The sequence below is a fragment of the Pteronotus mesoamericanus genome, unplaced genomic scaffold (assembly GCF_021234165.1).
Source record: "Pteronotus mesoamericanus isolate MK-2021 breed Mesoamerican mustached bat unplaced genomic scaffold, CSHL_Meso_final contig_20, whole genome shotgun sequence".
NCBI classification, from domain to species: Eukaryota; Metazoa; Chordata; class Mammalia; order Chiroptera; family Mormoopidae; genus Pteronotus; species Pteronotus mesoamericanus.
In genome coordinates, this window is record NW_026555085.1 from 84,270,215 (window position 1) to 84,282,285 (window position 12,071).

General features: G+C 39.5%; 1 protein-coding gene across 3 annotated transcripts in view; it reads right to left on the bottom strand.

The window, feature by feature from the left end:
- Positions 1-6,377: 6,377 nt before the first annotated feature.
- MAP7 (microtubule associated protein 7) overlaps positions 6,378-12,071 on the bottom strand; it is a 159,643-nt gene continuing 153,949 nt past the window's right edge. For all 3 annotated transcript variants that reach the window (XM_054570019.1, XM_054570017.1, XM_054570016.1), the window contains 2 exons: positions 8,888-9,111; positions 6,378-7,218 (listed from right to left, as the gene is read on the bottom strand). In XM_054570019.1, the coding sequence (XP_054425994.1) occupies positions 7,208-7,218; positions 8,888-9,111 (235 nt within the window). In that variant the 3' untranslated portion in view covers positions 6,378-7,207. The remainder of the gene's footprint in view (positions 7,219-8,887; positions 9,112-12,071) is intronic.

Genomic DNA, 12,071 nt, shown 5'->3' on the forward strand with positions numbered 1-12,071 from the left:
CACAGACTTGGAGCCAGTACAACCTGGGTCCAAATCCCAGCTCTGACACCAACATCAGTTTCTTCATCTCTAATATAGGGATAATGATACTTACCTCCCCTGGCTGCCAGGAGGATTCAAAATAATGCAAAGTCCCTGAGTCTGATGCAAAGTAGGCCCTTAACAAATGGCTGCTATTATTCATGTGATCATTGACCCTTTGCTCGCTTAAATGCTTCTTGTCACAGTAGAACTTATATCTACTTATATCTAGAATCAGAATAAAACACTTTATAATTAAACATCTGGACTCTTCAATCTAAGAAACTGTTTCTGAGGTCTTAATTGCCTTGATACATGTTTTTAAAAATATCTTACCATGTCGCTTGTGACTGCTCTATTTTACTGCTATTTCTAGGCTGTCAGGCCAGTTTCATCAGCCCTGAAAGCCAAAGACACAGAGGATACACACTCCACAAACAAAAGCCTCTGCCAGCGAAGCCTATTTGTTTTGTCATGGCAACCCTTGTCACTTCCAGCTGGAGAGTGAGTGATGATGTCATTATCAAGAGAGGGCCAGGATGCAGGCTGAGAACCCAGCCTGAGCTGCAGGATTACAGAGAATTATGGCTCAGAGTCAAACGATCATGATACAAAGAGAAGCCATCAGTACAAGGCACTTAGGGTTTATATAAACAAACACAGACTTGACAGGGAAAGAACTGGGTTTGCAAATTTGATATTAGGAGTGATAACTGTGTGTATGTGATTTTGAGAGTGCATGACGCTCCTTCAGTCTATACCGGTTTTCAGTGAAACTATAAATGACTGTCATGGTCTGCTGGTTCTTTTAAGTCTTAGGGATAAAGTGCAACATGGTCAGGTGAGAGATATGCTGCCTAGAGATGGGGGCACACTGGGGGGACATAGGAAATAGATGGCCCGCAGGAGAGCAGGGAAGGAGCGCTCCAGCAGGCTGATGATAGAATGTGTAGCCAAACAGAGACCCTTTGAGGAGTGAAAGGGGTGCTATTAGCATTCATCCCTGGACAGCAGGCATAAATGGGAACGGTCCCTGGGAAACCAGATTGAGTGGTCATTGCACATAAGTCATGGGCACGACTCGGTTTCCTCCTAAGAATGCAGCTCTGATGATTTAGCACTAGAAGTGCTGCTGCACAGCAACGCACACCTGAGAGGGGGTTGCTGGCCACCTACCCGCAGGTCCGGAGAAAACACTGTAGAGCAGAGGGGGGTTCCCCCTTATTTTTTTCTCGGTTCTTTGGCCGGCCTACGCATCAACTTGACATAAGACAGGTTAACAGGAGAAAAAAAATTACATTTAATTTTTCACATCATATAGGAACTAATAGAAAAATAAGACTCAAGGAAGCGACCAAAGCAGGCAGCTTTCATACCTTTTAAACAAAGAAACAATTATTCATGAGGAATTGATGAACGGGTTTGGGCTATAAGAGCCACCTGGAACACTCTGACCACTAAGTCAAATGAATGAGAACCTTCAGAAAAGAAACCTGGAAATGTGTCTAATAGAATCTTAGTGCTAAGAAAAGGCTTAGCAGACATCTAGTGCAATTGTGCCTCTTTACAAGCTTGTGGAGCAGAGCCGTAATTAGCCTGAGCCGTGCATGGGGCAGGCCTGAGCTCATAGCCTGTTTCTGTCCTTAAGTAGCCATCCTGGGCAAGGTGCTTAGCCCCTCGAGCCTTGTGGCTTGGTTGGAAGGATGGTGTGATACATAAAATGGTTTGGCACTGTCTCCATACAGAGTAAGACCTCAAAAGGTGGAAGCCATTGCTGCTGGTTGACTAGCTTGAGACTGTAGTGCTGGTTTATGACACGGCTGTGAAAGGAATCCTTAAACTAGGTCATAATTGTCATTCTATTTTATGTGCTAACGGTAGGCAGAAGGAATAAGAGAGTATTCCACACTTGTGTACATATATTTTTTAACTTTTATTTTGGAATAATTTCATATTCTAGAAAAATTACAGAAACAACACAAAGAATTCGAATCTACTCTTCACACAGATTCCCAGTAGTTAACTTTTTACATTTGCCTCATTTGTTCTCTCGGTTTACACACACACATACACACATGCACATGCACAATTAATCTCTTATATGTACATTATATATATTTTCCCTCTAAGCTCTTTGAGCATTAGACATGTACCCTAGTACCCTTTAATTCTACAGTGTGTAGTTCCTGACAGAGTACTCTCCCACCTAATGAAGGCACAACTATGGAAACTGAGAAATTAACATGGACACATTACCACCAACTAATTCAGGACCCACCTTTCCCTTTTTTTTTTTTTTTGCCTATGACCCAATATTAATTTTTATAGGCAAAGAAGCCAATCTAGGAGTATGTGTTACCTTTTGTTCATATGTTTTCTTTTTAGTCTCCTTTGATATAGAGATGTTTTTATCTTTTCTTATCTTTTATGGTCTTAACATTTTTGAAGAGTAGAGACCTGTTTGTAAAATGCTCTTTATTTTGGGATTGCCTGATGTTTCATCATCATTAAATTCAAGTTATGCATTTTTGGCCCTCCAAGTAGGCAGAGCTAATAAATAAATGCTTGCGTAGACATACGTGTATATATAGAAATCTATATCTTTATCTATCTATTAGATAAAACTGCATTCGTATTAATACCTCAAAATCTAATTAAACACCACCGGTCTTCGTCTAGTCTTTTTTCTTGCCACATTTGTAACTATTCTTTTTTTTGAAACTTTATTTTTATTGTTGACACTATTACAGAGGCCCCAAGTTCCTCCCCCGTCGCCACCCTCACCCAGCCCTTGCCCCTGCCTTCCCTGTGGCCGTCGCCGCACCATTGCCTGTGTCCATGGGTCGCGCATGTGTGCCCGTTAGCTAAGCCTTTCACTTTCACCCAGCGCCCCTCTCTCCGCTGGTTTTGAGAATGAGGAACTTCCTTCTAATTGTCTCCCTTACTCACCCCTAAATCCAACGACGGCCTCCAAATTCTTGCTTTCCTAATCCATCTTTTCTCTGACATCTTTTGGTGAGACAACTCAATTTAGAAAGGACACAGAATCATTAGACACATTCTGAACATGACTTGCTTAACTTTCAACATCAACTTCAGACACTTCTTGCTGCTCCAATCAGCCCTCCCACAGCATTGCTGAGTGCTGGCCAATGTTAATAGTAATTTCTGGGAAAACATTTATAATCATCTCTGTGGCCAACTAGATAATCTAAATTCTGTCAGAGGATGTCAAGAAGTGTCTCCCAATACATAAAAATATAAAGTAACGATAATTAATTTTGGAGCAGAACATTTTGGGAGGGGTGGAGGAAGGAGTGATTATGAATTTAAATAGTAATATGGAAACACTCAAAAATGATTAAAAACTCTAAACTTGTAATACTGTTCTAGAGAAATAAGTTGACATTAGTATAGCTTGCTTGGTTTAATTACCTAGAATGAACAACTTATTTCTTTCTAAGTGGAATCTAAGGCCACTCTTGAAAAATAACAGTGAAGTTCCCACCTCTGGAGCAGTGTCCTGGTGGCCTTGCTGGAGGCCCGCAAACTAAAGACAAAAAAATTCAACATTTGTTAAACACTTACCATGTGTTAGAAACTTAAATTTCCTCATTTAATTCAATCTTTGTAATGACTACGGCAGCCCGATGCGATGGGCATTACTCTCCGAATACAGATGAAGAAACTGAGACCTGGAGAACACAGGTAACTTACCGAGCCTCAGCTGGCTCACACGCGTCAGGCTGGCATTCAAACCTGTCTTCACAATTCTTCCCTGCTTCCAGAGTTGGCCCTGGCTTCTAACCCTCTCCCCTTAGTCTTCTGCAAGGTCTTGGAGATCCACCAATTCAAAACTGAATGTCAGTCCTAATACTTTATCAGTGTACATTTTAAACAATTTAGCATTTTTTCTTTTGAACTTTATCAAGCTTGGCACTAATTACAAAAATTACTTTTAATCTCTAAAATTGTAATCAAACCTACCAACATAAAACCCCAAGTAATAGTCATCAAGGAAATAGTTACTAACACAGTATTTTATTTGTAACAGATTTTAAATTGCCCCTTCTGTTCCCATGTAGGCTGTTTTCTCTTCGTCTTTTTGGCTTTAGGGCTCCTCCCCCAAACCAATGAAGTGCCAAAGGAGAAAATGACAACCTAGAGCATTTCTGAGAAGGCTTCGGTGTTTGATGAGTAAACACAGAACGGGGCTGGGGCATGATGTTTTTTGGCAGTAAAGCCATTTTAAAAAGTTGCTTTTTGTAACCTGATCCAATAGCTATTTCATCATGCCTTTTAATGTTCAATGCACAATATGTAAGTAGGCCAATAATCAAATACTTTCCATCTGTTTTTTTTAAATGCAAGAGAGAATTTATCAATGCCTTTTAAAATACAACTTACTTCAAAATGCTTTAATATAAAATTGTGTTCATATATAACTGAAATTAATTGCACCCTGAGAGTAGGCCAGATAGCATTCAGCATAAGGGATGTTAGTAATTTATTATTAATGAAAGAAGCTTGAAACGGAAGTGGTTGCCTAGAAAGTTTAGAGGCAAAAATGCATGAAATGAGGTGTAAGAGTATGGCAGGTCCTGCAAGTTCATGCCTTTTGATTAGTTCCTTAGGTCTAGAGCTCTGTTTGTCCTTGTGCCACCTTCCCCTGAACTCCGCACATTTAAGACTGGTGCTGATCCAATTAGGTTACCTAATCCTCCTCCCAAATATCACCACTTCTGCTTCACGGTGAAGTTTTTGGTCCAGGTGTTTGATTACGAGCAGAGAAGAATCTTCCCAAAGCTATCCACAGCCTTGTCCACTAATATTTATTCATGTGAAACAACTCTCTTTTGTGCCCTGGCTGGTGTGGCTCAGTGGACTGAGCGCTGGCCTGCGAACCAGAGGGTGGCTGGTTCGATTTCCAGTCTAGGCCACATACCTGGGTTGTGGGCCAGGTCCCCAGTAGGGGGCATACAAAAGGCAACCACACATTGATGTTTCTCTTCCCTGTTTTCCTCCCTCCCTTCCTCTCTCTAAAAATAAATAAAATCTTTAAAAAAAGTAATAAAACCTCTCTTCTATTTTTATTGTAATATTCCACCAGGTAATGAGGTTATGCACAAGACATGTAGCCTTACCTTCCAGTAAAAACTGGTTACTATCTACCAAATAAGGCTATGGTTGCTGACTAAATTGGCCTAGATAGTCTGCAATGTGGTAGAAGGGAACTAAAAATCTATCCACCCTCATTCCATGCGGAGGGTCATGCTGGACCCTCAACACTGTTCTTAAGGTAGTGCCTACTGAAGACCTCTTTAAGACCTCTTCACTGACCTTCCAGGGCTGCACAGAAAGCAATTCAGTCATTCAGGTCAAGGTCATCCTTTGGCAGTGTTATTCTTGAAACAGAGTTAACAGTTTTATACTACTTCTAATTGAAACTTGATTACTCAGAAGGCTTTCAGTTTGCTGATTGCTCAAGTTTAAAAATATAAATTGAAAAAAAAAAAAGCCAAAATAGAACTGTTGCTCTAATTTAATATAATTCTAGCTACCTGTTCAGAGAAAGCTGGGAAAATGTCATTGAGGTCAAATGAAGGCCAATTTGAAAACTCAAGAATCAACCTGATTGAAATTATAACGTCTGAGAAACCTGAATGTAAAGCTATGTCAGACACATTTGGTATATCATGCTAGATTGATTTAAACAAATAAAACAACTTTGTTGAACAGATTGCTTTAATACGATTATGTGTACATGGACAACTGGGTATAGGGAAAACCCCCAAATTAACGTTTTAACAAATTACAGCTATTACTAAAGCCGATATGCTTGGATTTTAAGGAAATAGTCCAATAAATGAATAGTCTCTCATCCAATCTGGTAGATTAACCAATCTCTCTTTTAATAAAAACCAATACACTACAGTGGTAGAAATTTACCTTTTTTACACTCCACATAAAAACATGTGTTCCCTCTCAAATATTTAGTTATTCGTAGCCTCTAAAATGGTAAAATAAAATGGAATTTAGATTAGTAAATAAAAGTGCAAGTTTGTACAGCGAAGCTCAGCAGCAAAAGTGAAGAGCAATGAGAGCTGACAGCGGATGGACGCCACGCAGGGGGAGGACACTCAGGAAGGGGCCCAACACAGTCAACACTCCATGTTTTCATTGCTCTTAAACGAGCAAAACCAAATTCTTTTTTTTTATTTAAAGAAATATTAATTCTTTATTCCTCCCCACCCCCGCGCCCCCGCCCCGGTAATTTGTGACCAGGTAAGGCAAAGATGAGTCTCACCGTCACCGGGGGCGGCAGCAACACCCAGACTTGGGGAATAACCCTGGATCATCAGTGACGGTCTCTTATGGTAACACAAGGAATGAATCTAATAAATCGAATCTGCACCATGGTCACATTATTCTAATTTATTTGATTAGTTTATCTGGAAAAACTTTATAAATACATTATTTTAGAGGACAGTAAATTATTTTCTTGCTCTGAAAAAATAATGTTTTTTTTCTTCACATTTAAAAACTGTTTAGTATGCTTTTGGAAAAAGAGATGCAAGAATGTGACAGCTGGGTTTGCAGAATGTACAAGCTGCATTTACAAGAACCTGGTAACCTGCCTATAATTTGCCTCTACAAGTAGAGCTCTTTGCAATATTATTTGAACAAACAGGCTTAATTTAAACACCTCTCCTATTCTCCTATTCATTCTACTTGTTGAGCAAAGAGGTACTTATTTTTCAAGTATTGTAAAAGGTAAATTTTTTTTGTGCCAATTTTCCGTTAGCTTTTAAAGACCGAAATATCTATGTGAATAGTCATGCCAAGTCAGCCCATTTCTTTTACAGCCAAATGCTCTCATCTTTTAGAGAATGAAAAAAAAAAAAAATATTGATTTGCTAAAAGGAGCTCACTGGAAAAAGCCATTTTAAAGTACTGAGAACAAGGAGCATTTCTTTGTTTCTATTGGCGAAAATTATTAGAAAAGCTATCCAGTCTGTTGTCTTTAGCTGGTTTTAATAAAGTCTTTTGAAAATGATGGTCAAGAAATCTTTAGAAAACTGGAGGATAGGGGACGCTCCTTTACGCATAGAAGACGCATGGGAGGAGTTCCATTAATTGTAGAAATTCTTATTAAATTTCTGCTTTGGTTCTTCAGTAGAAATGCTCATATAACTTCTATATTAGGAGAAAGAAGAGAGAACATGTTAGTATATTTATCTAAAACCTTATTTATAGAATACTATAGTAATATCTTACATTTCTAAAAGTTTACCATGCATTTAAGAATAGGCAATTTTATCAGGATCCATGATCACATATTTAAGTGATTTCTACCACTAATAGGAAAATACATGTCCTTTTCTTTATTTCAAGTTAGGCTATCTCATTCATTTTTCAAAACTGCATACAGAGATTATACTTTTCTTTGACATTAGGGACTTACATACATCTTTGTATCCTTGGTACCTGAAGCTTTGGTCTTCAAACATATGTTGGAGGTTAAATAAATGTTTGTGAACCAATAGTCATGATCCCAAAAGAACCCTTATACCACTTAAGATAACAGACACTGGACTACTTTCCTAGAGAAGGTCTGGAAGGGTGGGCACAGCGAGAATGGAATGACGGATCAATCCAGAGGTGATTTAAGGCCTGGCAAGTGAAGCAGAAAGGCATCCCCGATGCGCCTGCCCGCTTTGAGAACCCCCGCAGCATGGCAGAGTAGAAAGTTGCACCAGGAGTGTTTCCACAACGTGCAAGAGGCTTAAGAATCAGAATGTCAGCCCTGGGATCAACCTTACAGCTTCCTTTTACAGTCCAGAAAAGTGGTTCACTAAAGTGAAGCCATACTCCCAACGTCAGTAGGCTGGAGAAGCCAAAAATACTCATGTGGATAGATGGCTCAGCACTGCCATTTTCAATGTTTTTAAAGTGGAAAATATTTGTAACAAATTCACAGATGGGATGTAAAAGAAAAAACAATTTGATCACAAGTCAGTCTTTACTACTCCATTTACACATGCTAAATTTGGCCAGCTCAGTTAATAATAGTATAATAAAGAGATGCTGGTCAGTACACAGAAGTGATCTGCTGGGCAGAGAAGTTGATAGAATTCAAAGAGATCTGAAAAAAGATGGAGCTGGGGTTACCCTACTTGTCCTTGAGACTGATGGGGCTGTGCTATTGAGTTGCTATGACCACTAAGTTGGTAACTTTTGATGTGCTCCTTGCTTCTTTGGGTCCTATAAAGCTACTGTACTTTTTGCACTCAGCAGTGGATGGAAGACCCTTGGACGCAGTGTGCTCCTGGTTCGGAATATGGCCCCATCACCTAAATCATAACTATCTTATTACATGTAAAAAGGACGGTAACATATTGTTCAGGTTGCTTCCCCCAAACAAAAGAAAAATGATAGGAAGACATGATGGCAGTCTTCAAATATCTGAAGAGCTGAAAAAGGAATAAAAACCAAACACCTTTTCTCCAGTGGGCAGAACTAGCCCAGGTGGTCCTTAAGTTATGGGGAGACATTAAATGCTTGTCTTTATCTGAAGCACGCTGGGCAATGAGTGCTGCTCCATGAGGAGAGGCTCAGGGACACCCAAAGGGTGACACAGCCTGAATTTCCAAACTGAGTGGCAGACTAGGAGGGGCCCTAGAAGTTGCCCAGTCCGACTCGAAATTCAGTTTCCGTGACCCCGGCACAATCCCGTCCTCGTGGCTTATTTGGTTCATTGCAGGACGAGGTGTGCCAGTGCCATAGTCACACTGAGGAAGGTTCATTCCGCCGTGGCTCTCACATGCATCTGATGATTGCTGAAGGGAATGCGAGGCAAGCTCACCTGCTGTCTGCTGTGTTTGAACACCATCTACCTGAGGCAAGGAACCAAGTGTCCCTTCATCTTCAAAGGCCAAAATTGGTTTCAAAGGAATTTCTGGGCTCTCACTGTTGGTAACATCTAATCTGGATGGTTTAGAGCCGATGGGTAAGTTTATGATTTCTTCAAAATTTTCATCCTGAAGAGATACTCCATTTTCATTTGGTTGTTTTTCCAAATTGGGAGTACTGGGAAATTTAAAAAATCAAAATTAAAATGAATTAGTATTGAAATTGGAAAATACATTTTTAGTACAGCCAAAAGCTATTTTATAATAAGTAAGTTTATAACTTCACAATCAAAATGTCAGACCGATCACATCACTGCTAATAAAAATGGTGAATTGTAACATTTGTATTTTAAATTCTTTTTTTATTTATTGCTTTGAGAGAGAGAGAGAGAGAGAGAGAGAAAGAAACATCAATTTGTTGTTCCACTTACTTATGCATTCACTGGTTGATTCTTGTATGTGCCCTGACTAGGATCAAACCCACAACCTTGGCATATTGGGACAATGTTCTAACCAACTGAGCTTCCTGGCTAGGGCTATATTTTACATTCTCATTTAAAAAAAAAATCTGTTCTTTTTGCTATAACATTTATTAAATGGAATAATTTCTCCATTATAATAGATCATCATCATCATCAACAACAATTCTACATTCATTTAACAATTTCTACTGCAGGCATTTCCACATTCCTTTGTCTGATAAAGAAGAGCCTGTTAGGATCTTCACTTCAAAGATGAGAGGATTATAGTTTGTGGGATGATTTGCACAAAGTCACACAACTACTGATAGGCAGTCCAGACTGCATGCATGATCAGTGGATCTCTGGGCCTGCCCTTTTCTCATTATGCATTCTGTACACTCTCTGGTTATTCAAATTCTAGCGCTTCCTGGCTATCTCTGGCTTCCTAAAACACATGAGTAATTTTATAAGTAAATTGTTTAAGACCAACCTTCTCATCTTTGCCAGTTAACTCCTTCTCTGACCCCACCTTGATTCTCATTGATTAATTCATGTTTAATATCTGGGATTTATTTTTGAAGTATCTTGAACTGGCCATCAAATCCTTAATTTTCTACCTACACTTTCTCTTAGACTTTTCACCCTCTTCACAAGCTCCATAACCAAATTGGCAGTCCTGTATGTTATATGCTCATTATTAAGCTTTACAATGCAGTAAAATGTATTGCTAAATGCAGCAAATGAATGCTATATAGATTAATTTTACTGTTCCCTTCATCTGATTGTAGCAGGCAACATCTAATTGCAAGCTTCATATTTGCTCTGTGCTCAATTCATGTACCAAAAGTGACCATATATGACAAAATTCTCAACTTAAAATTTCCAAATGGAAAATAAGACAAAAATCATAAAGCAAAAGTTGTGAAGGCTTTAACTTCTAACACATTCTAGAATCATAAACAGAACGTTCAGTTATAAGAAAGGGGTCTATGGAAGGAGACCGGCCAGCCACCAGTCGGGCCTCTAGTGTCACTGACACCGATGCTTGACTTGAGCAAGTCAATTTGTCTTTTCCCATGTCCCTTCCAAATGATAAAATAAAGCTAATATACACCCAGTCTTTCCATTGCTTTTTTTTTTTTTGAGGCATCTTTCTTTTTTTCTCCCTATTAGGGAAATATTTGCTTTCCCTAATCAATGAGAAGTACTGATTTTATGGAACACAGTCTAAAGCATTTCTGATTTGAAGGCAGAGTGGGGCAAAAGTAGGTTTACAGTTGTTTGTGTGAAAAATAATACAATAATTAATAAATGCTAATATACTAGAATAAATTATTTTGTGTACTCAAAACTGTAAACCTCCTTTTCCCCACCCGGTATTTGGGTGCTTTTTAAGTATCAAACCTTTTTTTTTTCCTAGGAAAACAAAAGACCCTTGTGCTAAGTACCTCAAAAGGCAATGAGAAGTACATTGAAAAAATTATTTATAAAAGTACTATAAAAAGACAATAAAAATATTATGCAGACTCAGAGCATGGTGCTTTTCTGTTATTGCACCAAGGAGGGGCGAGGAGGCTTGGCATCACAGTAGTCTGCATGACCACGCACAGGCATGCACACGCATCACAGGCATGCACACGCATCACACACATGCACACACACTTAACACCTGCCTCTCCAAGTGCTGGGGCCGCCACACCCACCCTCCTGTTCTTTCCCAACACCAACGGGCTTTCTGTAACCAGGGAAACAGTTCTGGTTCTCATCCCAAAGGAATTTTAAGATGTTTTGGCAAAACATAAAGAAGAGGAATGCATTTGCACAGCCTTCATTCCTTCTCATTCCTTGTCCATCTCAACTGCCATTCCCTTGTAGGCTGCATGTGCTAACAAGCTAGCAATGGCAACACCAACCCCAGACTTGAGTCAACAGCTGACTTCACTTTCCCTCCCACTCCTACTTGGCCAGCCCACCCATTCTTACTTGTCCACAATTAGAGGAATAATGTGCCATGTGTTTTGGGTAACCAATTTCTAAATGTTCAGAGGACACTGTGAGCAGCAGAAACAGTAAAACTGAAACGGAAATCACTGGGTTATGGATCTGTGTGTATTCTCAGAATGATACCACCAGCTTTTGAATTCCCTTTCTTTGGCTATGCTCTGGGGGTTGAGGATGGATGCAACACTCTTGAAGCCTGTGTACTTCACTTGGTCAGTCCAAAACCTATCCACAAAAGGGGTCTGGGACCATGGCAAGAATCGGCCAGTCCATATTGCTTATTGTAGCCAGGATCTTATTTTCTCTTTTTTTAAAGACTTCATTTATTTATTTTTAGAGAGGGGAAGGGAGAGCGAAAGAGAGGGAAAGAAACATCAATGTGTGGCTGCCTCTTGTGTGCCCCATACCAGGACCTGGCCCGCATCCCAAGCATGTGCCCTGACTGGGAAGTAAACCAGCAACGCTTTGGTTCCCAGGCTGGCACTCAGTCCACTGGGCCCGACCAGCCAGGGCAATTTTCTTAATGGTTATTATCATGTTATAACAAGTAATGTAAAAAATGACACATCTCTTTCTGTTTTAATGATAGGGGCTTGGCATTGTTACTTTTCCATCAGGCAAAAAACAAAACAAAACAAAACAAAAAGAAATGATAAACTCCTAAGATTTGGTGGAA